The 26,785-nt window shown below is 45.7% G+C and overlaps 2 protein-coding genes across 2 annotated transcripts; both read right to left on the bottom strand.

Annotated features, from left to right (window-relative positions):
* Positions 1-870: 870 nt before the first annotated feature.
* USP18 (ubiquitin specific peptidase 18) lies at positions 871-14,457 on the bottom strand. Its single transcript, XM_009473582.2, has 11 exons — positions 14,386-14,457; positions 11,589-11,784; positions 10,428-10,524; positions 8,997-9,142; positions 6,412-6,491; positions 5,437-5,583; positions 4,526-4,621; positions 3,318-3,488; positions 2,242-2,373; positions 1,733-1,782; positions 871-1,214 (listed from the first exon to the last, which is right to left on the bottom strand). Exons 1-11 carry the CDS (start codon positions 14,398-14,400, stop codon positions 1,166-1,168), a joined length of 1,179 nt encoding a protein of 392 aa, XP_009471857.2. The 5' UTR covers positions 14,401-14,457; the 3' UTR covers positions 871-1,165.
* Positions 14,458-21,892: 7,435 nt separating this feature from the next.
* Positions 21,893-25,143, bottom strand: LOC104020202 (tubulin alpha-8 chain). The gene is made up of 4 exons (XM_009473583.2): positions 25,101-25,143; positions 24,241-24,389; positions 22,999-23,679; positions 21,893-22,180 (listed from the first exon to the last, which is right to left on the bottom strand). Exons 1-4 carry the CDS (start codon positions 25,126-25,128, stop codon positions 21,893-21,895), a joined length of 1,146 nt encoding a protein of 381 aa, XP_009471858.2. The 5' UTR covers positions 25,129-25,143.
* Positions 25,144-26,785: the final 1,642 nt, after the last annotated feature.

The following is a 26,785-nucleotide window of genomic DNA, read 5'->3' as shown; positions in this document are numbered from 1 at the left end:
TTAAAAGCACCACAACCAAAGTTTTTAACTTTCCTCACAGCTGAGTCTTGTGATGAGCTTTTAGAACACTCTTCTTCTGATTGTCCCACGTCACCAACCTTCCTTTCTAGCTCTCTCTACGTTTTCCCTCCAGCTGTGTGGTCTTGCCATGGGAGCACAGGCTGAACCAACAACAACAGAGTGACAGGACTCAACAAGAGATTTAAAAATTACGCACTTTCTTTATAAAATTGTTCTCTCCAGAACACTTTCTGCTTGAGGGACATTTCCACTTCACGGGCAGAGAAGGAAGGGAGAGAGCAAGACAATTCCAGCTGGCAACCAGCTGAAGAGTACTAAAGGAAAATCTCCGAAGTTCAAGCACATCAAGGCATCTCACTTCTCCTCTTATCACATTGGATGGACTATGCAAAATCACTAGCTAGCTTCAGAATCTCTGTTGCTCTGAATATTTTCCTCTAAACAGGAAATAAATCATATAAATACCCGATAAGCATGCTAAAACAATAATAATCTGCATAAATATATATAAACTCATCCTGTAAGTTAGAACTACTACAATAGCTCCTGATTTAAACACACCTCTTTATGCCGACACCCACTTTCATGGTGCCTGTGTCATAAGGGTTCTGCTCCTTGTTCCAGCTCGTTCTCAAGACCTTTGGGGTCCCCTGCGCAGCTTGCCAGCATCCAACATGGCGCTAAAAGGGCAGAGTAAGTCTCAAGCTCTTACGGTCGTCCTGGCTAGGTATGGCTATCACGGCTCTCCAGCCGCATCGCGTGCCTCCCTGGAACATCACGCAGGCTTTCAGGCCAAACGCTTCCCCTGTACTGGAACCTAGACATCAGCATTAAAGGAACTAGTAAGTCTGCAGAGACAAGGACTAACTTTACTGTCTTTTAAGAGGAAACTAATATATAGAATCACATAAATATCAAAAATATACAAAAGAAAAGGTTTCTAGGTGCAACAGTTCTTAGATCCTTTCTCTAGCTGAGTCTCTCCTGCACTTTTTTCGTAAACAAATGTGAAGGCAGACATCGCTGACTGAGTGCAGAATGTCTTTCTTGTGGAACATTTGTACATGTCCACAGTGGCACAGAGGTGCTGAGCTCCATGGACAACGCACAGCTTCCCGAGACATTCTGATACTCCTGGATAAGGCTATTGAGGATTTTTTTTCATGTAAACCAAGAGATAGGCTGTTTCTCCCCTGTGGAAACAAAGAAAAAGCAAAACAAGATGTACATTTGAAGACCTAGGTTGCAAGTAACCTCCCAGGTTTGCTCCTGCTCAGATTTTTGAGGTTTAGGTCAACTGAACTGGCGCTCTCCACTGTTCCTGAGGCAGCATATAAAGCTGGCAGCACTATAGCTTATAGAAGGGATTATCTCTCCCCACAGCTCATTTTCTTATGTTGCATCAAAACAAAAAGTACAGAGGAATCCTGACTGACGTATCTAACTTCAGTCAGGATACAGGGTCCAAGTGGCAATCATAAGTAGCAAGACCACTCCTGCAGCCCCATTTGTTATTACTCAGTAATCCTGACGGCTCCCAGTATAGTCATATACAGAGTAACCAGAATACAAGGATGCCTCTTCTCCTCTCCTGCATGCCCTGTACATCCCAGGCGATATGCAGTTCAAACCATTTGTCTTCCCTCTCTTTGCTACCCTCATTCCAAACCCCCGAGCAGCATCAGGTAAAAACAGAGATGTCTTTGCTTACCAGTGGAGGTTGGAATGTCCATAGGTGCATTTAACATCATCCCACAATACCTAGAGAATAAAACACACAAGGGGAGGCTGGTAAAAATTCTTAAGAGTGGTATTGTGATACCAGGAGAGCAATCCTCATAAGAGTGGTGTAAGTGGCACTTCCAGGAACTGAACACCTTTTAATACATCGGTTTATTGCTTTCACCCTTCAAGAAAAAACAGTCCCTTCGCCTCTTCTGAACACATACATTAAACAGATCTAGAGTACCTAAAGCAGGGTATACAGCAAATGGCTGCTTCTGCAAATTGCAAAACAGAACCTGAGGCCTTGTTTGGTACAGAAGCCAGAGCCACTTTGCCCTCAGCTCAGAGTACGCTGTAGCAGGGGAATGAGGTGCACAAAGCTCTGCAGCTTCAGTTTTCTTTCCTGGTTCTCTTTAATCAGCAGTCAGTCAGACTGAATAAGATCTGGAGAAGTGTCCAGGAAGCTACAAAAGAAATGTGCATTTGTCTCCTCACCTGGCAAACCTCAGAATCGTTGAAGCAATACCATTTACGTTCTGTGAGACTTCGAATATAGGCACAGTAGTGTCCGTGACTAGTTGATCCTGAATGAGCAACAACGGCAAAAAGCTCATACTGCCAGGCAGCCTGTGAAGAGCCACAAAGAGTAACTTTCAGTGCAGCGATTCTCATTTGCCATTGGCTGAAGAGAAGCAGCAGCCAGGACAGCAAGAATGTGCATTTTGTAAGGGAAAAGGAGAAAGATTAGATTGGCCTTGACGATTCTGCCTTTTTCACTCTTACCCTCAGAGTTTTGCCTGCCAGCTATGGGCTGGCAGCCTCCCTGGAGATCACAGGAATGTGAAAAAGGCAGTAGGACAGCAAAGGGGTTGCTGCAGCCAGCACTGCACCAGCAAGGTTTTGCTGTTGCCACACTTTCCCTTGTTATTTCTCAGTACAGGGAACAGATCCACAGTGTGGCAGATCACTCTCAGCTGCTTGGCAAAGCTGTCATCTCCCTGCTAACCTCAACTCTGGGGCAAACAACCCTGCAAGGGAAACTGCCAGGAATGGAGTTCCCCTGTCTTGGACTAGTGACCTCTGCAAAGCAGTAGGTCTGCTGCTCACTGAAGCCATTTTGCCCTGGAGGCTGAACCACAGGACCGAAGTTGCCTCTAAGACACTGTTTACGATGTCTGGATTTGGTCATCCAAATGAACTGTATTTTCATCTTTTCTTTAGTATATTTAGAAATGGAAGAAAAAGTTATGCTAAACACTCTCAGAAAAAAAGGGGATGGTTTGGGTTTTTTTTTTGTAAAGCCCAGTTTTTGTCCTTATGGCAGAAAGCTCCAGTTATGGTGCCTTTGGTGATTTAATCTGAGCACAGAAAGTTGAATAGTGCCTGAAGCAGTTAAAACCATGGGATGTGAGACAACACCAGGCACAGGTAAAGCACGAGACATACATTTTTACATCAGGTACTTCGAACTAAGGCAAGTACTGGTGTGATCTCATAAGTTTTTATGAGACTTGAGCAAGGGGGGAGAAGAAAATCTGCCCTTTTTAAACAGAGCATTAGGAGTACCTCACCTTTTCGTTGTCATCTGCTTGGCACTGATTTTCTGTCAAGATTGCACTGAAATCAAGGTCTTGTGGGAATGGCAGATGGTGACTAAGCTTGTGAATGTAGGCCGATTTTTCGAAGCAGAAGCGCTTTAGGTGTATGGTCAGAGTCTGTGGCAGATGGACTAGCTTCATGCTCTGTAAAACAATAAATAATGCAATTGAAAACAAGGAACAAATCCTGGGGAGGTGGGGTGGAAACAGCCATTGCCACCCAGCGAATGTAGCATGGAGAGCAGTCAGTGCTCCAGTGAATGATTGCCAATTCCACCTGACAGCAGACGCCAAACCTTTGTAGCTCATCTGCGCATGAGACATACACATAGGGGAGCTGTGGTAACGAAGTTTCTCAGCTTCAGTGTGATCAGCACCCAGCCTTGGGTGTCTCACGGGCTGCTTTGTTTCTCATCTGCTTTCTTAACCCTAGGTTGGTAGCAGTAGGTTGGTGAGGAGAGGCAAGCCAACGTCCTGTGACATGTGGCCACTAGAGCTCCGTGGGGTGGAGCTGCCAAGCTGACAGCTCATTCCTTCCAGCACCGCCTTTGTTGATATTACCGCTGCTGCCACGGCTGCCACCAAGACATATGGATGCGTTGTGGCCTCAGAGGTGGCCCACTCATGAAAATGATGTGGAAAGTCCCCTCCAAGCCTTGAACTGAGGCAGTCTCCCTCACACACCTCTCTCTTCAATGCACTTGCCTCTTCATGAAACAGCTAATTTATTGGCTGGCAGAGACCAATACTGTAAAAAATGGGGACCCCAGTGGAGAGCAAGGAGGAAAGCAAATCACCCTACAGTAGCCTATTTTTATGTGTATGCACAGATCCAGTAGCATATTCTTGTCTACCCCTGGAGCTATGCAGCTGTGTAAAGCCCCACAGTGGAAACAAAACAAAAACCAACAGAAGCTTTTCTGCTGGTACAGAAATGCTACATCCTTTGGTGACTTACATTAAAACCCATTAAAGCATTCTTTTGTTGCTAGAGCTACGTCTACAGTAGGAAGCTTCCTAACAGGAAAGACGCACATGGTTTATACCTAGCTGACGTTGCTCTGCTGACAAGTCTTTGAATTGCTGATCTCCTCTTAAACTGATATGGTTTCCCACCCTTCCCAGTCCCAAAGGGAGTTCTGGGTATTAACAGATGTATGCAGAAATAATTCTCTGATTACCTGCAGAAAAGGTGTTTTCCTTCCACACTGTTCACAGAAACACATGTTGTGATCAGTCAGCTCTTCTGGATGGAAAAAGTATTGCAGACAGTCCTCCTAAGAAGAAAGAGATTTCTTTCAACTGAATTCCTTCAAGCTGGATTTCCATTCTACCAGTACAGAGTACATGCAAACAGCAAAGCTACAGAAGGCGTATTTTATTCAAAGGACAAAAGATTGTCTGGCAGCCTAAAAAAGGGTACCCCCTTTTTCCTAACTGCTGGTGCAATTACATTAGTTGAAAAAAATAGAGTACCACATTTTCGACAAAAAAGATGTTGATGCATAACTGTCTTTTATACCTACTTCAAAGCCTTACAGGTTTTGAAAGAGGCTCCTTTAGGCTGAAACAGTATAAAGTGGTCAAAGAATAAATAAGGTCCAATGTCACCTGAAAAATCCACTCTCTATTTGTGGCAGCACCTACGTAGCCACCATCACTGCTGTGTCTGGATATCAAACAGCAGTACTGATTTAACAGTAAAAGAACACTGCACTGGGCAAATGTTGTGTGTCTGGCCAGGGATTACAAGTTATCTAGGGCACCTCACTCTGGTATCTAAGGTCTCACAGGTACACATCACTGTGTAGCATGAGTCTTTGAGTCTTAGAGAGTATTTAGTCAACACTCTTTTTAGAAAGGCAATTCAAGGACCTTATTTTCCATCCCCCAAATCAAAAAAATTTTTTGAGAAATTTAGAACCCCTCAAAACGAAGAAGAAATGTAAATGAGAAAAGATCACCTCAAAGCCCCAGACACCCTGCAGAGATTCTAGATGAGTCTCAGGAGACACCAGTGCTGCAAGAAGGCTCCCACAGTGAACAGAGGGGAATCTTCTTCCTAAGGAAACGGGGCTGCCGCTGAACTTACCAGAGTCTTCAGCGCGTGAGAATTGGAATCCAACAGTGGGACTGGAAGGGTTAACATGCTGCTGTTCCTCTTTGTTTCAGAAGAGCATTTCTGACAGGCCAGATGCTCCTGTACACAGATAGTGTACAAATAATTCAGCTCTTCAACCTGGAGGGGTAAAAAAAGGTCAAAACAAGGTTTATGAAGAACACAGCTGAGGTATTTCCCTCTGTGGGTGGGAAACCCCATGCGGACACGTTACTTCACGCAATTTTACTGCTTTAAGGCTTGAACCCAGATCTGACATTGACTTATGTGGACAGGGCACCTCCCACCATTTAAAGGAGAACAACTCCTTCCCCTCATCCCCTAGCAGAGGGCAGAGACACAGCCTATAACAAGATCAGACAGTTAAATGTCTGCTTTGACATAGAATTTTATTGTTCTGTTTGGAACTGCAACAGGAGCCTGTCTTCTGTATGAATAAAACTATGACAGTGGGCAAGGAAGAGTCACTTTTCTCTTATCTTACATAGCTCCCCTAGGAGGAACTGTCATATGCATAACGTACTAATAGTGACTAAATTATAATAACACACACATGGCTGACTTCAAAGAACGGAGGAGCTGTGTCAAGACATGCCAATAAATGCTTAAAGAAATTTGGGGAAAAAAGAAACGCAAGGTAACTAAATTCAGTGTTGCAAGAAGATCAATGCTTTTGTTATTAATCAGCTCTCCCATTAGAACAGAGACCCTGGCATGCTCTAAAAGTAGGATGAACAAAAGTTAACTGTGTTTCAAAATGTTGACGCCTATGAAATCAAAATTCCCTCTCCCACTTGAAAGATGAGAAGAAAGACTCAAATAGGGGATAATTTTAAGAATTTCATTTAAGACAATTGTCAATGAATGGGATTCTTCTTCAAGAAGTGGAGGAAAGAACATATGACAAGGGCCAAAGGACCTGGTGTTCATTTTGGTGACTGTCCTTACCAGCTCTGGCTTTTTCATCTGCCTCATTATCAAGTTCCAGAGAGTCAGAAAGAGCTGGGCAGCATCATACTGCACAAACACTGGACAAACAGAAAACACAGCCTCCATCAGTATTATGAACAGCACCAAGCACAGATCTCCCACAGATGGCAAAGGGAGATTTACTGTCCCCCATTAGATCCAGCCTCTTGTTCCCTTGCCACTCCCTGCCAGGGACAGAGCTTAGACTTGAGACAAGCTGCAATGTCTCCGTGTGACCTGAGCAAGTAGTGGGAAAAGCTGGGCGAGCTCTACTGCCCCATCACACAACCCAGTGCAAAAGTCATGTCCTTGTCACCAGATGCAGGGCCAAGAGTGTACCCAATACCTACCAGAAGACAGGGCTCAGATATCTCATTGAGTTGAGGGTTGCATTTTTTTGAAACCTTCTTAGAAACAATACAGGGAAGATTCTATTTTCTTTTTCACCTTCATTACTCCACAGACTTGTCTCCCTCCTCCCCTCAGCACTCCTGAGCGCTGAGATAAAAATGATAGGGAGGCCTATCCATATGTCTTATACACAGAATGCTATAAACCCCCTGATCCCTACCCAAGGAAAAAGCACACAGTTTCAGCACAGGAAGCCAAGGATGATGTAGTAACATTATGCTTTGGCTTTCCACTCTGGCTAAACTGGCTGTCCTGGTTTCAGCTGGGATAGAGTTAATTTTCTTCCTAGTAGCTGGTATGGTGCTCTGTTTTGGATTTAGTATGAGAATAATGTTGATAACACATGGAAGTTTTAGTTGCTGCTAAGTAGTACTTACACTTGCCAAGGACTTTTCATCTTCCCATGCTCTGCCTGGTGCACAAGAAGCTGGGAGGGAGCACAGCCAGGACAGCCGACCCAGACTGGGCAAAGGGCTATTCCATACCATATGACATCATGCCCAGTATATAAGCTGGGGGGAGTTGGCCAGGAGAGGGGGACCACTGCTCAGGGATGGGCTGGTCATCGGTCGGCAGGTGGTGAGCAATTGCATCATGCATCACTTGCTTTGTATATTATTATTTTTACTACTACTAATAATAATACTATTTTACTTTCTTTTATTTCAATTAGTAAACTGTTCTTATCTCAACCCACGAGTCTTCTCACTTGTACCCTTCTGATTCTCTCCCCCATCCCACCAGGGAGGGGGAAGTGAGTAAGCAGCTGTGTGGTGCTTAGTTGCTGGCTGGGGTTAAACCACAACTCTGGCATATTAAGAAACCTAAGATAGTGGGATACTCACTCAACGGGATACTCAAGTGGGATACAGCTCAACGCACAGCTTGCTTACAATGGCTCAGCAGAGAATTGCTTCAAGATTGAACTTAGAGGGGGGAAAAAAATCCACACCCTTGAATGCAAAGAACTGATGTTCTCAGTCCATGATGAACTGAAGATTTAGGAACTGGGCAAAAACTACACATAGTTTAGCAAAATCTTGGTATTTCTGGACTACCTCTATATTTGATCATACATGAAACAAATTTTGTGGGATAATCCAACACCCTGAGGTGGAAGTGCTTTCAACTTCCCTGCAAGTCTGCAGGTACTGACTTCAGCTGGGTTCTAGTAAGATTATGGACATCCTTCACTAGACGAAGCTCAGAAAATATACTTTTCCTCATGTCTAATAGCACATCTGTGATCTAGGTAAAGCACCACTTGCTGGCATATAGGACTTTATGAACCACACTTGAATTTTAAAGCAGAAGGACAAGGTGGAAAACTGTCAAGCTTTACAAACTCTCTTCAGGCATCTCTCTCGTAATTGGAAGAGAGAAGACAGAATGCAGAGCCATTCAGTCTCAGGGAGAAAAATGATGCAAACAGAAATATTCAGGTTATCTCATGTTCCTCCTTAATACAGGTCTGGGCTGGCTACCAGCTGTCCTTTTCAGTGCTGTCCTGTTTTGGCTTTTATATGATAAAGATCAGGGCATTTGGATATACCATGTAGATCTGTACACATAAACAGACCCTCAGCATCCCATTGTCACCAGTCACCCCATGCATTTAACAATCTCTCTCCTTTGGGACCCTGCCCAGGTGGGAGGTTAAGCCAGCAAATTCTTCTCTCTGCCCTTATAACAGAGAACAGGAAGGATATGGTTTCTATCCTCGGGGATCTGGGTGAACTCAATATCTTTTCCACATGATCCCTTCCTTCTAATAAGGAACAGCAGCTGTTTCACTACTATCGTGCCAGTATAGCAAGACAAATCAAGCTATAACCTGTCCTCTCTCTGCCCTGCACAGCCCTTTCCCTCTGGCCAGTAACAGTAGCTGAGTTTTCTAGCAGTCTGATAGCCTTCCCAGCCTTTGGACATCAGCAAGGATATCTGGCAGAGGCTTTTTTTTCCCCTCTTCACCTGTAAGTCACAGCATCTCACTCACAACTGGGAGACAGCTATGAAGAGCACTGTGTCATTGTGTACCTAACTTCTCACATTTCTGAATCTCTGAATGAGATGTCAGAGTCTGCACCGCTTATTAGTGCTTGATAACATCCCTGTTCTGCAGACAGAGGTGGGCATGAGACAGTGCTGCTTACATTTCACTCTGTATACTGAAAGACAGCAAGCGAGGTCTGTGGGAGAAACAGCTTTCTGCTTGCCATGCTGCATCTTCTCCAACAGCAGGAGCATTTGGTATGGGACATTCCTCCTCTTCTGCGCAGCGCGTGGTGGCACTGTGATCCTGTAAAGAGAAGAAGCAACATGAATGGTAACCAAGTGGTACAACAGAGAAATATTAGACATGACAGCTGAAGGAGCAGAGGTGGATGGCACGGATAGCAACTCAACAGGAACCAGAATGGGCACATCTTTAGCAAGAGAAGGAAAAAGGGGAAGCAGACACCTGCACTAGCTCATCTCACAGTGCAGGCTGACAGTTCTAAAGTAAAAGGCCACAATTTTAAGTTGCCGTGTTCCTGAATAAGGGGCAAACTGAACAGGACCTGAAGTGCTTTCTGGTCTCTAGAAACAATGTTAGTTACAGCCAGTTTCAGAGCTGTTCTTGCCTCCCACCTGTTTATGCCTTCGTTCTCAACATACCCTCAAAATTTCATGGGCATGTATATCATAATGCTTGTATTTCAACTATGTACCAACTGGAAAGCTCTTTATCCTCTCTAAATGTATTGCAGTCCACAGGTTTTTCTAAGTCTTTCTTCAAATAACAATGGTAACCTACTGTCTACATTATTTAGCTTTGCCCATTTATGATACTTCTCATCTCTGCGTGTCTGTAACTTGTCTTCTTCCCCCTCTGCACACTGGTGAGTGCATAAGAAATTTGGAGAAAGGAGGACTGAATAGGAATGATCCACTTAGATGATTAAAGCTGCAGTGAACTTAGTAAACTGAAAACAAATCAAACCAGTTATTAGTGTGGTTGGTAGGGAGGCAGAAGCAGCCCAAATCCTCCTCACAAACAAGTAGAGCACACAGTCAAGCAAAACAAAATAACACTGTGTATTCACTATCTGCAACAACACTTACTCTTCTCTATCAGGTGCTAGCCAGAATAATCGGAGCCAGACACTATGGATCACATGTTTATGTTTACAGGCTTAAAGTTACAAAATTAATAGTGGATGTGGTTACACACAACACATCCTTTAGTTATAACAGCCTATGAGCATACCTGGAATAAAATCATATGCTGTTACGGAAAAGAGAGATACGAGTCATAAGGACTTAGTTCAGGACTGCAGCTTATCAGTGTGCAAATGGCACATGAATCAGAGATTATTAACAAGTCAGAGAACTGCAACTTCTACCTTTGCAGGCCCTAGTCTGTATATGACAGACACAACAAGGCAGAGACCTTGCTGAGTGAGCTGAAAGCACTTTGCTAGCACCTTGATGATCCAAGCCTTCAAATGTACATCCCATACAAAAAAAAAAAAAAAAAAAAAAAGGAGTGGAGACAACAGAGCAACAACGGAAGTATCTCACGCAGTTCGAACGGGTGGTACCTTCGAAGTATCGTAGTGAAGTGTCTATTCATGAGGAACACTTGGAGCAGAGAGTTCAGACAGCAGCTCTGTCCAATGTTGTACAGTCCAATAGCTCCTGTAGGCACAGAAAAAGAGGAAATGACACCTGGAGATAGCTACAAGAAAAGAAAGTGAAAATTATTTGAAAGCGACAAACGTCTCTTGCACATATTCAGCCATGCAGTGCATAGGCCCAGCATCTTGGTCAGATCTGGAAAAGTGTTCAATCTATTCTTATGTTCCTCAGGCAGATAACACTTATTTTCGTTCAGCAACTGACAGGAAAAATCCAAGTAAGCCTGTATTATGATACTCATATGTCTCCCAGCTTCTCTATTTTCAGTCCTCTCATAACACATCTAAACATAAAATTAAAAAAACAGAAGTCAAAGGCTGCCTGCATGTGGATTTTTATTCAGCCTTTTACACAGCCAGGCCAAATAACAAAATGAAGAGCTGCACGTGGGACCACATGCCAGCTGTTCACCGCACAGGCTTTAAGTTTCCCCTTCAGCCTACCTCTGGTATTCTTTGTCTCAGTTTCAAAGAAAGGAACTACCCTGAGAGAAGCGGAAAAAGCAAGTCACAGCAGTTCACACTGCACATAAAAATACAGCATTTTCTGTGCCCCAAAGGGGCATAAGTAATTGTGGTCAGAAATTAGTTTTTCTTCTGAAGTCATCACCAAAGGGAGAGAGGACATGGAATGGAACTCAGAACAACTCTGAAATGCATACAGTCAGTTGTAAGGGTGGGCTATAGCTGGTATAGTACAGTATGTACACCTGAAATACTAACGACACCTTTTGAGAGGCCAGTCTAGTGATGCAGCAGCATAACTAGGGCCTAGTTCACAGTTTAGCAAATCCAGGAGCAATGCTGGCTGTGTTTGGAAACGGACAGGGCCAGCATCTAGACCTTTCAGCAATGGCCAATTTGAGGACTTAAAAGGGGGACGAGCTCCAAGATACTCATGTAATCCCTTCCCAAAAAAACAAAATGGTTACTCAGCAGGGCGAAGCGAGAATTGTTTGTATATTCCTTAGTGAAGAGGTAAAGAATAGGAGAAAATGAAGCCTAAGGACAGCAGGCATTAGAAACAGAAAGTATGAGAGTGGAGACCAGACAAAACATTATTACCATTTTTTAAGTCTGCCACACCAAAGACTGATGCTAGCCTCTGATCTTTGGCCTTCGGCTCTTCAGCTCCCTCTTCATTATTTTGTACTTCTGCTTCTGCCTTCATGGTCCCACTTAGTGCCAGCTCTAGTTTCTTGCTTCTTTCCTGACGTCCACTTCTTTGTCCCATCAACAATACTGTACAAAGACAGGAGGACTGCAGAAAGACACAGAAAGAAAGGAAATTGAGGGAGCACCCAGAAACACAGGATTTGTCTTTGATATTATCATCATGAAAAAGCTGGAATGTCAATAAAATTAGTAAGATTACTGCAACAGCATTTGGTATATTTGAATTAACACGGGTATTGTAGGTGTGCAGGCTATTGGCAAGGTAACAGACATGGAGCTTGATGGCAACTGCACATCCTGTCTTCCTTTTATGGCTAAATAAAGAAATGAACCTTTGGTTCCACAGAAACAGCTCCACCTAGCCACAGAACTCCAGATATCCCTGTTCAAGAAGATTTGGTAAATTATATGATAAAAATTTTCCAAATGGCAGATGTTGCAAAACTCCTCTGTTCAGTAAAATTAATGCTTTATCACCCAAAGTATCCCAAGTGTTCAAAAGGGCAAATTTCACCTTCTCTAGCCTTTTGAGCTGATAAGCATTTGTTTGTTTTCTGTACTGGGCTCTCTGCATTGTTTTTAAGCACCTTAGTCACAGCCCTACTGTGGCACTTTGGACTGTAATTTTTAAAGGCGTTTAGGCATCTAAATATCAGTTTCTTTTTATGCTCCTTGAAGTGATCACAGGCAAAGTAACTGTTTAATCAAAACAACCATTCTAATGCCTAGCTTTGCAAGGGAATACTGAACGGACCATTACTCTGACAGTCTCTAACACTCAGCTACTGGCTCTTTAAGTGAAAGTTTGAAAAAAATCAACAAACTAAAGCAAAGTAAAAATAAACAAGCAAAACAATGTGACAAATGTTGGAATGCAATTCCACAAAAATGAAACTTTTTAAAAGCCCACCTCCAATAGGGAAGCAGAATTGGAAAAAAAAGCATATGCTTAGGGAAGCATTCGGGGGGGGGGGGGGGGGCGAAAAACCCACAGAACAAATGCTCAGAAATTGTTATTTTACAAATATTAAACAGCATCTAAAATCAACCTGAGGCCAGGTGCTGAAAGAATGAAGAAAAGCTCCCAAGAAAGGGAAATAAACAAAAAATCCTGGTTCTGCCTTTCACAAAAAGAAAATCTTTGCTTTAAAAGCATGTTATTTTTCAGGTTAACTGTGCCTAACAATGTTAAATATCAAAGTTTCTGAAGAATTTATCAGGCAGGGAAACTAGAAATGGATTATTTTGTTTTCCCCGATTATTACTTTTAAGCTTAAGTATACTTTTTCACAACTGTACTTTTGATTCTTTATTTTTGAAGATTACTTTTGAACTCAAAGTGTCGTACACTCAGATTCACTAAATACTGTTGAATTTGCTGAGGAGTTTTACTTGGAAAAAAAATAAACTCAGACATTCAGAGATAGATTCAAGAATATTGCTTTTTATATCCAAACCCAGTGATTAGAACAGCTATGCAGGAAAAGAGAAATTGGATTCAATTCTGTCTTCATCAAAACGGAGCCTGAACTCACACTGCCTCTTCCCCTGGAAATGATTTAACGAGGCATTCAGGTTTCTGGAAGCCCAGCTGGAGCAGGAGCCCATCTTTCTTTGCACAGTGAGAGCCAGTGGGTTTCGTTGGTATTGTATCAGCCAGAAAGTACGTAAGGCTCACAGCCAGTGGGGATGCCAAAGGACACAAAAGGAGGGGGACAGGCAGAGCAGAGGTAGTAGCTAAACAGCAGCTAGGGACCTACCGGGGACGAGGCGAACTTGGAAGACACAGCTTTTGGCAGGAGGGGTAGGATTAAGGGCGGGATGAAAGAGCAAGCTGAGGGCTAAAAGGCTTTGGGTGACCTGAGAAATAGGTAGAAAGATATCAGGGCAGGAAGGTGCAGGGGGATACAGAGATGGGAGGATTTGGGTCTCTGGTTCGATGAAACCCTCCCCCAGGCGCTGATAGCAGGAACTCTGGTGCGGGAGCGGGGACACAAACAAACACAACTACCCAACCCTTGCACGGAGCGGCCTCATTTTGGCTATCAGAAATACAGCATTCCTCAGATTTGCACTTGACCTTCCTTTCCCTGCATAAATGTATAAAAAAACCGGTGGGTGACCGTAGGAATTGAGGAGCAGGCTCCCCTCTTGCCTCTGCTTTCTCACTGGAGCAGCAGGGCCATTTCTCGGTTTCTTTTGCAGGCCAGGGGTAGGTCTCGGCACTGCTCCCCCAGCGCACGTGGCTTGGCCAAACCCAGCGACCACGCTAGCGCCAGGCGGAGAAAAGGTAGCCGCAGTACCCTCCTCGTACCCTCCACCCGTAATCAGCTAGCCCCCTCACTCGCCCTCCCCCGGCCAGCCCTGCGTCCTCCCTTTCACCCCGGCCTGCTCCGCAGCCTATCTGCCCCACCAAGACACCGGCCTCACGACGAACCCCCAGCGGTCCCTTCACACCCCCGCACCACAGCCCCCGAAGCCCGAGGAGGGCCACCGCCTCTGTCCCTTGTCGCCTCTCCCCCGCCGTCGTGGCTCCTTTCCCCTCGCAGGTACCTCGGGGAGCAGGCGGCCGGGGGGTGGCGCCGGGGCAGAAGGGAGGGGGGCTGCAAGGCTGTGGCCCTGGGGGGGAGATGGCCGCCCTGAGGCGCTGCCCGAAGCGCTGCCGCGGGGACTTCCAGCCCTTCACCTCCACACTTCTCATGGATGCGACCGAAACGAGATCTCCCACTTCGCTGTCAAACGAGGCGTTTGTTCGGCTCCCTTTTCTCCCTCTGTTGTTGGTTTTGTTTTTTTTTTTTTCTCCTGGCGCACTGTAGCTCTGGCTCGTCCCATCTGACAAACCGGCAAAAAAAGGTTTCTTACCAATTCCCGCACGACCAGGAGCGCTCCGAGCCTCGGCAGGCGCTCCCGTTCACACCGCCCCCGCTGCCGGGCCCTGGGGGCTCAGGCGCCGCGTCGCCCCGCACCGAAGACCAGCTGCTGCACGGAGGAGCCCCTCAGTCCGGCCCAGCCGCTGCCACCGGGGAGCCCCGCGGCCGCCGGCGGGGAGCGGGGGGGAGCGGAGGGCAGCGGGGAAGCGGCTGCCGCGGCGGCACTGCCGGTGGAGTGGGGCTGACTCGCCGCTGCCCTCGCCGGCCGCGTCAGAGAACGGCAGCGCCCGCCCCGCCGCTTAGTTTTCATTTCCCGCTCCGCTGGGTGAGGGGAGAAAAAGTGAAACTGCGCTCCGCGCCTCACGGCCCCGCCGGGAAGGAAGGCGGCCGCGGCGCCGCAGCCCCGTTTTGCTCAGGGCCTGGCCTCTGGGGCCGCGGGCCCGGGAGGGACTGCGCTGACACGGGGCTGGGACAGCCGTCCGCTGGGGGAAGGCGGTGCCCCCCTCCACCGCCTCCCTGCCCTGCTCGGACACCTCAGGCTGGTTCAGTCTGGTTTCTTCTGAGCAGAGGCAAGAGCGAGCTTTAAAGGGAGGGGTGAGAAATTGAACTCTGCAGGAAAAAAACCCACAACTTTTCTTCATCAGAGGCCGTGCCTCAGGGGGTTTGCTCTGCCCAGACTTCGTGTGGTCGCTTGTTGCCTCTCAAAAGCAGGCATGGCTTCGGCCTGGCATTTGTAGCCACAAAAGCAACAGAAAAGCCAAACTCTTGTCCAGGCCTACAGTAACCTACCTAGAAGTAAGAAATAGCTCATTTAAAATAACCCCAAATAAGTAACTCGCTTAGAAACTTAACCCAAGTAGTAAACAGAAAGGCTCGGCAGTTTCCTGTCTGATGGCGGGCCGCGGTGGGCAGCGGGATGGACGAATGGCAGCACCACAAATACTCCAGTGCCAACCCGAGCTGTGAGATTTCAGGCCTCGGCGAGTCACCTATGTCCGGACGAGCAGAAGTGCTTGGGTGGCCGCTTCTCCAGTGTGTATGTTGGGTTTCCAGGCTTTCCCCTTCGTCTCGTTCTTGGGCGTCTGCAGGAGGAACAGAGGGGCGCAGCACCCCGTAAGGGAGCTTTGCTTGTCAGAGGCTGGCCACCGGCCCAGCTTTGCTCCACTGGAGGAGGTGGGAGAGTTTACAGGTGAGTGATGCCGCCCCACAGAGCTCTGCGGACTGGGGAAATGGTGCGGGTGACGTAGGGACTCCTGCTATGTGTGTGAAATAGATTGAGTCTCTGGGACCCCAGAAGGGAGAGTCCCTGTGTGATTTGGCAGGGCACACCTGCCTACCCTTTATGGAGGAGCTCCAGCTGGGTCAGAGACACCACATCCTTCCCTTGTAGCTGTCCCCAGGGACAGGGTCAAACCCTAAACCTTTCCTCTCTCTCTCTCTGCCTGTAGGGAATGGTTTAACAGGACATGAGCAGTTAATGAGGGGAAAGGTGTTTCCCCCTTCCACAGGCTGTGTGGAACTCTTCATGGCTTCCAGCTCCCTTTCTTTGCTCCCTAGAAGCTCACTGGTGCCTGTGGGGCACCCCTTTGCCCCTTGGAAAAGCCCCTTCTGTGAGCTGCTAACAAACTGAGTTCACATGTGCTATGCAAAAGCCTTCAGCTGTTGTCTCACTAAGTTACTAAATTCAAGGAATGTTACAGAAAAAACAGGTGTGGGGAGGAAAACCATGGCTTAACATAGCCCTGACTTGCTGGCTCCTTCCTGTATTATTGTGCTGGTTTTGGCTGGGATAGAGTTCATTTTCTTCACAGTGGCTAGTATGGGGCTGTGTTTTGGATTTGTACTGAAAACAGTGTTGATAATACAGGGATGTTTTAGTTATTGCTGAGCAGTTCTTACACAGAGTCAAGGCCTTCTCTGCTTCTCACACCCACCCCACCCGTGAGTAGGCTGGGAGGGGACACAGCTGTCACAGCTGACCCCAACTGACCAAAGGGCTATTCCATACCATATGACGTCACGCTCAGCATATAAAGCTGGAAGAAGAAGGAAGGGAGGTACATTCAGAGTTATGGCTTTTGTCTTCCCAAGTAACCATTACCTGTGATGGAGCCCTGCTTTTCTGGAGATGGCTGCACACCTGCCTGCTGATGGGAAGCAGTGAATGAATTCCTTGTTTTGCTTTGCTTGCGTGCATGGCTTTTGCTTTACCTATTAAACTGCCTTTATCTCAACCTATGAGTTTTTGCACTTTTACCCTTCTGATTCTCTCCCCCATCCCATCGGCGGGGAGTGACCAAGGAGCTGTGTGGTACTTAGTTGCCAGCTGGGGTTAAACCGTGACAATTATACAGACATTTAGTGGTTATAGAGGGAATTTAGGACTTGAATGTGGAAGTCCTTTGTAATTTTTCTGCAGCAAAGATGCTCTACAAGGCATTAAGTGACATAAGTGTTCTTATTATTAACATACTGTTTGTTCCTGTTATACCTTGAACTAAAAAGCCAGCCCTTTGGGAGAGTGGCTAGAAGACTTCATGTCTTCAGAGGAGGATGAATGCAACCCTGATGATGAGAAGGGATGTTCACTGCCTCCTCTCCGTTACGTAACACAGATCACTTTGGGTGCACCTCCTGGGGAAAGGGTTATGGTAACACGGATTTATTGTGGAGAGAGGCTAAACTGTCCACAGTTTTTCTGTTAGCACAGGTGAGGAGAGCATGCGCTCCCAGCCCTGTGTCAGGTACCTCTGTGCAGCCCCCACCCTGCTTCACTGACCCATGGGAAAGAGGCAACGCATAGGAGGCTTTTGGAGGGGTTGTCTGGAGCCCATCAGAGCTATCATTGTTGCAGTCCCCACAGAAGAGGTCCCAGTTGCATACCCTCTGGGCAGGTTATGGAGAACCTGCTCATACAGCCTGGCTCTGTTGGAGGCAGCACAGCTGCCTGGCGGTCAGAGCTCTTCAGCCAAGGCAGCAGTGGCAGTGAAAAGCTTCCTGAATTGTCACATGGATGGGTATGGACATCTGTAGAGGCTTGTGAGCAGAAGGGTACAAATGAATCGTCATCTTTGCTGTGACTCTGGCAGAGCCTCTTGGCTATGGTTTAAATTTTGTCATGTTCCCTTTCTATTGCTAGCTTGTGTGGCGTCTGCCCGATAGAAGGGAGGAAGATGGATAGAAGAACTGAGAAGCAGTAAGGTGCCTAGAGACAGTTAAATCACCTGGGCAAAGTGCAAACCAACACTGGAGATTAAACAGGAACTACGTCTGACAGGTTTGTGGAAGCTAGTGAAGCAGTGTGCAGCTGAAGTGGCTTTTCGTGATGACCCCTGTGAGAGCCTGGATGCTTGATTAAGAGGAGCATATGTCTTATTTAAGAATATTTTAAGCTTTGCCTGTGGAAGTCAGTTGTGACACCCCACTTCCAAAACAGGTAACCGGCAGAAGTCTGAGCCCAGGAAGTGTGCTCAGATGAAGAGATGGCTGAAACGGAAATATTCAGTGTTCAGGTCTCCAAATACACTGCCTGCTGAGTGTCGTGGTGTAGTGTCACTTTGACAAAAGCTGCTAGCTCCTGATAACTGCCACAGCACTTCTAAAGTAATCTCCAAACCATGCCAAAGAGTGCATTGACTACTGTGAGAGCAGGGATCCTGATTCCTACGTGTCTTTGCAAATAAAATAAACCATAACCTTGATGATCAGGATGAGATTTAAAAAGCTTTCAGAAAGTTAGGAACTCCACACCCAGTGTTTTAGAATGCATACAGTAATCCACACTGGACCAATAACTTCTACTTCTTCATTGCATCTCTTTCAGCAGTTCTTCAAAGAACAGAGCAAGCAATTCATCTGCCACTTTTTATCACATTTTTTGTCTTTAACTTGCCTCCTATTTCTCCTCTCTCGCTGGAAGAGCAGGGTTACTTCTTGGTTTGAACACATACATGTCTTTAATGTATGAAATTTCGTGTTTCTGGTGTTGGTCCCAATTCAGGACAGAACTGTGAGGGAAGCGATGTAAGAGTCTAAATCCCACTAGGCTGGGTAATACTTATTCATGTTGCTTCAATTTAGGTACATAATCAAGTATATCCTGAAAAGGATGTTTTCCTAAACAGAGACATTGCTGGTACTCCATAACTTCATAGTTTAGTAATTTACTGATCTGGTTAATTAAATGCATATACTGCATACAGAGTATACAAGCTCAATGCGATGTTGTACTGTGAAATGTAACTGCCAACAGAAATAGAAATCTCTACATGAAGAAGATCACAGAATCACAGAAGGCTGAGGTTGGAAGGGACCTCTGGAGGTCATCTGGTCCAACCCCTCTGCTCAAGCAGGGCCATCTAGAGCCACTTTCCCAAGACCATATCCAGGTGGCTTTTGAATATCTCCAAGGAGGAAGACTCCATAAGCAACCTGTGCCAGTGCTCAGTCACCCTCACAGTAGAAAAGTGTTTCCAGATGTTCAGACAGACCTTCCTCTGTTTCATTTTGTGCCCATTGCCTCTTGTCCTGTCACTGGGCACCACTGAAAGGAGCCTGGCTCCATCTTCTTTACATCCTCCCTTCAGGTATTTATATACATTAATAAGATCCCCCTTGGCCTTCTCTTCTGCAGGCTGAACAGTCCCAGCTCTCTCAGCCTTTCCTCATGGGAGAGATGCTTCAGACCCTTAATCATATTTGTGGCCCTTTGCTGGACTCTGTCCAGTATCTCCATGGCTCTCTTGTACTGAGGAGTTCAGAACTGGACACAGTACTCCAGGTGTGGCCTCACCAGTGCTGAGCAGAGTGGAAGGATCACCTCCCTTGACCTCCCTAAGCACAGCATAGCTAGCCAGTTGAGGGAGGTGATGGTTCCACTCTCACCGCAGTGGTGCGGCCCCACCTCGAGTACTGCGTGCAGTTTTGGGCGCCTCAATGTAAGAAGGACATCAAACTATTAGAGTGTGTCCAGAGGAGGGCGACCAAGATGGTGAAAGGTCCCTGAGGCCAAGACTTAGGAGGAGTGGCTGAGGTCACTTTGTTTGCTCAGCTTGGAGAAGAGAAGGCTGAGGGGTGACCTCATTGCAGTCTACAACTTCCTCAAGGGGGGCAGTGGAGGGGGAGGTGCTGACCTCCTTTCTCTGGTGACCAGCGATATGACACAAAGAAATGGAATGAAGCTACGTCAGAGGAAGTTCAGACTGGACATTAGGAAAAGGTTCTTCACTGAGAGGGTCGTGGGAGGGTCCCCAGGGAAGTGGTCACGGCACCAAGCCTGTCAGAGTTCAAGGAGCATCTGGATGATGCTCTTAGTCATATGATTTAGTTTTAGGTAGTCCCGCGAGGAGCAAGGAGTTGGACTTCATCCTTATGGGTCCCTTCCAACTCAAGATATTCTATGATCTACTTTGCCTAATGCAGCCCAGGATACCATTCACCTTCTTTGTAGCAAGGGCACATTGCTAGCTCATGTTCAACTTGGTTTCCATCGGGATCCCCAGGTCCTTTTTTGCAAAGCTGCTTTCCAGCTGGGTGGTGCCCAGCATATATTGGTGTATGCAGTTGTTCCTCCCCAGGTGCAGGACTTTGCGCTTCCCCTTGTTGAACTTCATGAGGTTCCTGTCAGCCTGTTTCTCCAGCCTGTTGGGGTCCCTCTGGATGGCAGCACAACTCTCCGGTGTATCAGCCACTCCTCCCAGTTTCGTGTCATCTGCAAACTTGCTGAGGATACGCTCTTCCCCATCACCCAGATCATTAATGAAGGTGTTTAACAGGACTGGATCCAGTATTAACTCTAGGGTACACTGCTAGTTAATGGCCTCCAACTAGACTTTGTGCCACTGATCACCACACTCTGGGCTCTGCCATTCATCCAGTTTTCAGTCCACCTCACTGTCTGCTCATCCAGCCTGTACTTCAACAGCTTCTCTATGAGGATCTTATGGGAAACAGTGTTGAAAGCCTTATTCAAGCCTAGGTAGACAATATCCACTGCTATCCCCTTGTCTGCCAGGCCAGTTGTTTCATGATAGAATGTTATCAAGTTGGTCAAGCATGACTTCCCACTGGTGAATATCTTCTGAGTACTCCTGATGATTTTCTTGTTGTTCATGTGCCTGGAAATGGTTTCCAGGATTAGCTGCTCCATCAAGGTGAGGCTGACCAGCCTGTAGTTCCCTGGGTCCTCCTTCTTGCCCTTTTTGAAGGTAGGAGTGATATTTGCTTTCCTCCAGTCTTTGGGCACTTCTCCCAATCACCATGATCAATCAAAGATTATCAAGAGTGGCCTTGCAATGACATCTGCCAGCTGCCTCAGCACTCATTGGGGGCATCCCGTCAGGGACCTAGACCTAGATAAAAAGTTGCTGAGGGGTTTCCTAGTCAAGAAAAATTGTCATTGCCTAGCAAGACGTCAATCCTATAAATCTGAGATCTTTGATCACTGCTTTGAATTATCTTTGAGTGAACATTCAAATGCCTGTATTGCAGGCTCACTTTCACATGGTGCACTAAAGATTGCCACAGATGGCACAGTGGTCTGCTGGATAAAGCAGAGCTTGCTTCTTGCAGAGGAAGAACCATTCAGGTAGAGTAAGGAATACTGAAATGTTTTCAGTAGAGATGATGCAAAAAAAAAAGTATTTTCTTTTTAAAAGGAGAGAATTCTCTCATTTAAACAGTATCACAGAGATGCAGAAAAAAATTCTTATGCCTGCTGCAGCTCTACCCAAGCAAAAGGGATATTTGTTTTCACAACACAGATGTTTATCCCCCAAATGTGGAAAAATTGCACTGCTTTAACATTTCTGAAGAAAGTATTCACTTTATCAGAAATGGTGTTTCAGGGAAGAGTGAAATGTCCCTTTTAGGTCAGTCAGCTGGAGGTCAATGAGAGGATAATAAAGCACAGAGCAGAGGACCCATTTTTCCATGGTCATTATTTTTTGACATGCCAACTAGCAAAAGGTATGTCAAATTAGAATTTTGAAAACGCTACTGATTCACTGTGCTCCATTATAAACTTGCATATATTGAATTTTAGTGGTTTTAGCATGTGTATTAGAGCTTGAAGAGGCTTACATTAAATGTGCAATGAAGAAGAGCAAGTCTGTTTGCATTGCTGGGAGTGGTGGGGCATTACTACAGCTTATTGTATCTTACAGGACAATTTACCTGTGATTTATGGAATAAAAGATGTCTCTATATGACCCCTCCTAAATTTCTCTATATTATATACAAAAAAGGTGACCTAGTGGTAGACATGTGGAATACAGTGATACAGAGACAATTCTATGCTCACTAGGAACAAAATGTATTTTAAAATTACTCCCCATCATTTTCTTCTTCAAATGAGTCAGTTCCCACTTCTTCATAGTCTTTCTCCAGGGCAGCCAGGTCCTCTCGGGCCTCTGCGAATTCTCCCTCCTCCATGCCTTCACCCACATACCAGTGCACAAAAGCTCTCTTGGCGTACATCAGATCAAACTTGTGGTCGAGCCTTGCCCAAGCCTCTGCAATAGCTGTGGTGTTGCTCAGCATGCAGACTGCTCGCTGAACTTGGGCTAGGTCTCCGCCAGGAACTACTGTAGGAGGCTGATAGTTGATCCCAACCTGAAAACAGGAATATGAGAGAAGATTGTAAAAAGGCAAGAGCAGAAAGCAGTCAAAGAGCTGAAAAAAAGTGAGCAAAGTTGCAGATGCTGGGGTAGAGTGGTGCCACTATCAAAACTACCAGATGGCAAATGCCATAAAAAATAATGTCATAAACTATGATATATGGTCATTTTAATGTCTGTATTATTCTTCTGTTTAATGTACACTGGCAACTTTATAGCTTTCGTAACAGCTACTCAACACTGAACATACAGTGTCACCAAGATGCTCTATAGAAACTAATACAGAAAGTTGGTTCCCAGTTAAAAGTTTTCATTCTTAAACCAGCTATTTGTATGACGAATGTTTTTCCACTGCTAATGTCTGTATTATTATTGAAATTACGTTTCCCAACACTGCTATATAGCCAGTGGGGAGAGGCTGTATAATATTTCTGAACGAGGGTGTTAACTGACAGATTCTCTAATATCAGCATTTCCTTTATTAATTCTACTGGTTTTGGTATTTCCTTAGTTTTAGATAATGCTTTAGAGGGAACACTCACTGACTTTTTCAAAATTCACGTCTGAAATGAATACTGCTTTAGATTTTAACTCATATACACTTCAGATTTCCACTTACGTAAATATTTAGTAGTCTGTGTCAATGGGATGTCCAAAGGAGAAAGGGCACATTTTAGACACACGCATCTCTCTCATGTTCATTCATCTCACAAGTGGAAAACATGCAAGATATAAAACTTTAAATACAAGTTTTCCGCTAGACTGGACTTGCCCTTTAAACATCGAAGAGAAGCTGACGGCAGCCATACTCACCTTGAAGCCTGTTGGACACCAGTCGACAAACTGGATCGTTCTCTTGGTCTTGATGGCAGCAATTGCTACGTTGACGTCTTTGGGAACTACGTCGCCGCGGTAGAGCATGCAGCAGGCCATGTACTTCCCATGCCTTGGGTCACACTTCACCATCTGGTTGCTGGGCTCAAAGCAGGAGCTGGTGATTTCAGCCACCGAGAGCTGCTCGTGATAGGCTCTGTCAGAGGAGATGATGGGGGCGTAGGTCACTAAGGGGAAGTGGATGCGCGGGTAGGGCACCAGGTTTGTCTGGAACTCGGTCAGATCCACGTTGAGGGCACCGTCAAAGCGCAGGGAGGCGGTGATGGAGGAGACGATCTGGCTGATGAGGCGGTTGAGGTTAGTGTAAGTGGGGCGCTCGATGTCCAGGTTTCGGCGGCAGATGTCGTAGATGGCCTCGTTATCCACCATGAAGGCGCAGTCCGAGTGCTCGAGGGTGGTGTGCGTGGTCAGGATGGAATTGTAGGGCTCCACCACAGCGGTGGAGACCTGAGGGGCTGGGTAGATGGCAAACTCCAGTTTGGACTTCTTTCCATAATCCACGGAGAGGCGTTCCATCAGTAAGGAGGTAAAGCCAGAGCCGGTACCCCCGCCAAAGCTGTGGAAGATCAGGAATCCTTGCAGCCCAGAACAGGCATCAGCCTAGAAAGCAAAAGAGAAAGTGAAAGGATGGGGGCTGAAAAAGAATGGAAAGTCTTCATCTACTGTGTGAGTTTGTTCTGAGCTGAAGGTGAAAGCAGTCATCAGCAATACACAGCATAGCTTTCATGTCAGGTTTTCTTGAGAAAGGGCTGCTGATAATCCTATTCTTTGCTTCCGTCACTGGCTTGACTTACAATGTTAAAATTGGACTCTTACCTGTGGAGCTTCTCTCTCTGAACTTCACGCTTCTTTTAGTTAGTCTAGCTGAAACCAGCAATGTAGAACTGCCTAACCCACCCTTCTGTATCAGTATTCGTGCTCCAGGGCTGTGCTAATAATGAAGAATTACATATTCAGAACCACTTTTTAAGACTATCTGAAGGCATACAGCTGGGAAGTGAACTACTGGGCTTCTCTGTCTTGGGCTGGTAACGATGCCTCTGTATGTCTTGCAATCTCGTTTCTGAACCATTGGTCTCATCTGTAGTTAACAAGATACCTGTTCTGCACTTCTTTCTTCTGCAGAATCCAAACTGCTGTTTCAAAACCACTGGGACTTACCAGCTTACGGACACGATCAAGCACCATATCAATGCTTTCTTTGCCAATGGTGTAGTGGCCACGGGCATAGTTATTAGCTGCATCTTCCTTTCCAGTGATCAGCTGTTCTGGATGAAAAAGTTCCCGAAAGGTGCCAGCCCGCACTTCATCTGAACAAGAAAGAGAAATTGTGAGAAGCTGCATAGCTGTGCTCCAGTGCCAACAAGTTCTGGTTCCTGTTGGCATTGGTGCAAGCTTTCAGTCACTGGAGGTCATGACCGCAAAAAACAGATGCTGACAGAGAAGGGAAAGCTGTTTCCTAAGCATTTTTAAGTTGTTGCATTCTGTTGATTTATGTTGTGACTTGTATCCAGCCACAGAAGTTGTTATCTTCTGAAGAACTTGTCAGTTGTACAGCCTGTACTGATAAGAGGACAAGTCACCAGAAAAAAAGCGTGAAGAAAATCATGTTCCCCCAGGTGCCCCAATTTTTAGAAATCCTTCTATTCCTGGAGGGAAACTGTCGGGCTCCCACTTTGGATCCAAATCGGAGAAAAGCAGAATTTGAATGGCAAAAATGTCACGATAAACAAACCCAAAAGTTAAATGTTTGTGCAAAGAGAAGTCATACAAACCATGCGGACTAGCTATTAAACTGCTGAGGATTCTGCTGTTCCTATGTTTGTAACACTTACGGAGATAATTGAGTCTTGACAGAATCTAGCATTCTGTGTCACAAGAAAATTAATTTTATGCTATCTAGTGGCAGGCCAAGATACAAAGGGTGTGCTGCTTTGTGCCAGCGGAGACTGGTGGCACACCGTGGTGATCTTAGGAAGAGTAAGCTCTTCTCCATTTTCCAGGTTTATTTCTATACTGACCTACTACAGTTGGTTCCAAGTCCACCATTACAGCTCGTGGCACATGCTTCCCAGTGAGTGTTTCATTGAAAAATGTGGTAAAAGAGTCATCATAGTTGAGTTTATCGTGCAGATCCTTGAAGGTGCCATCTGGCTGAATGCCATGCTCTAGGCAGAAGAGTTCCCAGCATGCATTTCCTATCTGAACTCCCGCCTGGCCAACATGGATAGAGATGCACTCACGCTAAGGGGAGAGAACAGAGACAGGGTCAGAAAAAACACTGCATATTAGTCCTCCTTATTCCTAATGGTTACTTTTCCCCAGTGTATTGCTTTTCCAAAAAAAAATGGTGACTTGTCGCTGTCAGCATTTCATTTGGTTGTTCAACCCTGTGACCACAATGAGGCTGTACATATACACACCAGATATTGGGACAGTTCTTCAAAAAATTGAGATCTTTGTGCTGTAATATATGGGTACATGAAAACAGGCAGGAAAGAAAAGTAATTTCAGTTACACAAAACCCACCTTTCTTCCTAGGGATTGGCTCTGCTGAGGAGCACATCCCAGTTTAGTTTATTTTTACTCCTGGCTGGAACCTGACACAGCCATGTGGTATCCTTCAACCTTATGTAACCCAAGACAGGTGATGTCTTTTGATCCTTTTACCCTCTCATAGCAGGCTAGAGTGGAAACTTGGAAGAACTGCTTTAAGCAATATTCACCTCAGGAAATTGAATTTCAGATTCTGTCGGTTGAAACGAATGTTCCTTCAAGCTCCTGAGCAGCTATGAATTTTACATTGCAGGTCCACTGTGCATTCAGGCGGTGTCATTGGAATATAGCGTGTTTATTTGCGTAATTTTGAGCATAGTTCCTGTGGTAGCCAGGGACTTCAATGAAAAGAAAACAATGTACGTAACACCAGGCTAAAACAGGCAGGTGCCAATTGCTCCAAAATCCTTTACACTTGGAGTACAGGAGTAGGAAGGACCTGGTGCTGGATTTGGTAAGTTCAGAAACAGAATTATAAAGCAGATGCTCCTGAGTCAGTCCAGACGATTACGACACCGAGTGTAGTGAAAGGCAGTTTTGTAAGGAGAGAGCGGTTTCAGACACCTGGAGTTTTTCTGCTTCAGTTTCTGCTTTGGAGCAATTGTAATTACAGTCTTCTGAGCTCTGTCTTTGTGATCTCAATGGCCCTGGCTATACTAGGGAGTGAGAAAGAGTCAGGTCATAGTACTGAACACTGGCCTGTGATCACCTGTGCTGACTGATAATTAGCACACTCTCTGGCACAGTTTTGGCTTATGCCAGTTCATACTTTTCCAGACAATGCTTGGGCGCCATCTGGAATACAACTCATGGTCAAGAACGGTTTCCAGTGAGCAGCTCACTGACCACTGCCTTGCTGTGGAGAGGGAAAGAGAGTTCAGATGCCTAAATATGAAGCAGGCCATGCTACCTGGCGTCAAGGCCAGCGAATGGTCCTTGCTCATTTTTATTTAGTAATATCTAATTTGAGATGTACAATGACTTAAGATCAGATTTGGCCAGTTAACTTTTTTTTGAAGTTCTGTAACTGCTTACCCTGCAAAATCATCCTATGACCCGCAAGTGAAATGCATCTTCCCCAAAAACTAAGTCCTCAGGCAGAATGTGTGACCAGCAGCATCTCTGGAGCAGTGTTTTCTTCACAATTGAT

The sequence above is a fragment of the Nipponia nippon genome, unplaced genomic scaffold (genome assembly GCF_047370975.1).
Source record: "Nipponia nippon isolate SJK-2023a ecotype South Korea unplaced genomic scaffold, ASM4737097v1 scaffold_3, whole genome shotgun sequence".
Classification (NCBI taxonomy): domain Eukaryota; kingdom Metazoa; phylum Chordata; class Aves; order Pelecaniformes; family Threskiornithidae; genus Nipponia; species Nipponia nippon.
The sequence above is the reverse complement of the archived record's forward strand: the minus strand, read 5'-3'. Positions and strand labels throughout refer to the sequence as shown.

Bases quoted from the DNA above. Each gene is read 5' to 3' on its own strand.
- USP18 (XM_009473582.2), bottom strand. The intron at 3,489-4,525 runs GTAATCAGAGAA...ATTGTTTTACAG, and splicing joins GGAAAACACCTTTTCTGCAG to AGCATGAAGCTAGTCCATCT. The intron at 2,374-3,317 runs GTGAGGTACTCC...GGCTCTTCACAG, and splicing joins AAGCAGATGACAACGAAAAG to GCTGCCTGGCAGTATGAGCT.
- LOC104020202 (XM_009473583.2), bottom strand. From the start codon at position 25,128: ATGGTGGACTTGGAACCAACTGTAGTAG. The intron at 24,390-25,100 runs GTCAGTATAGAA...TTTCTTGTTCAG, and splicing joins CTTGGAACCAACTGTAGTAG to ATGAAGTGCGGGCTGGCACC. The intron at 22,181-22,998 runs GTGAGTATGGCT...TCCTGTTTTCAG, and splicing joins GGTGTCCAACAGGCTTCAAG to GTTGGGATCAACTATCAGCC.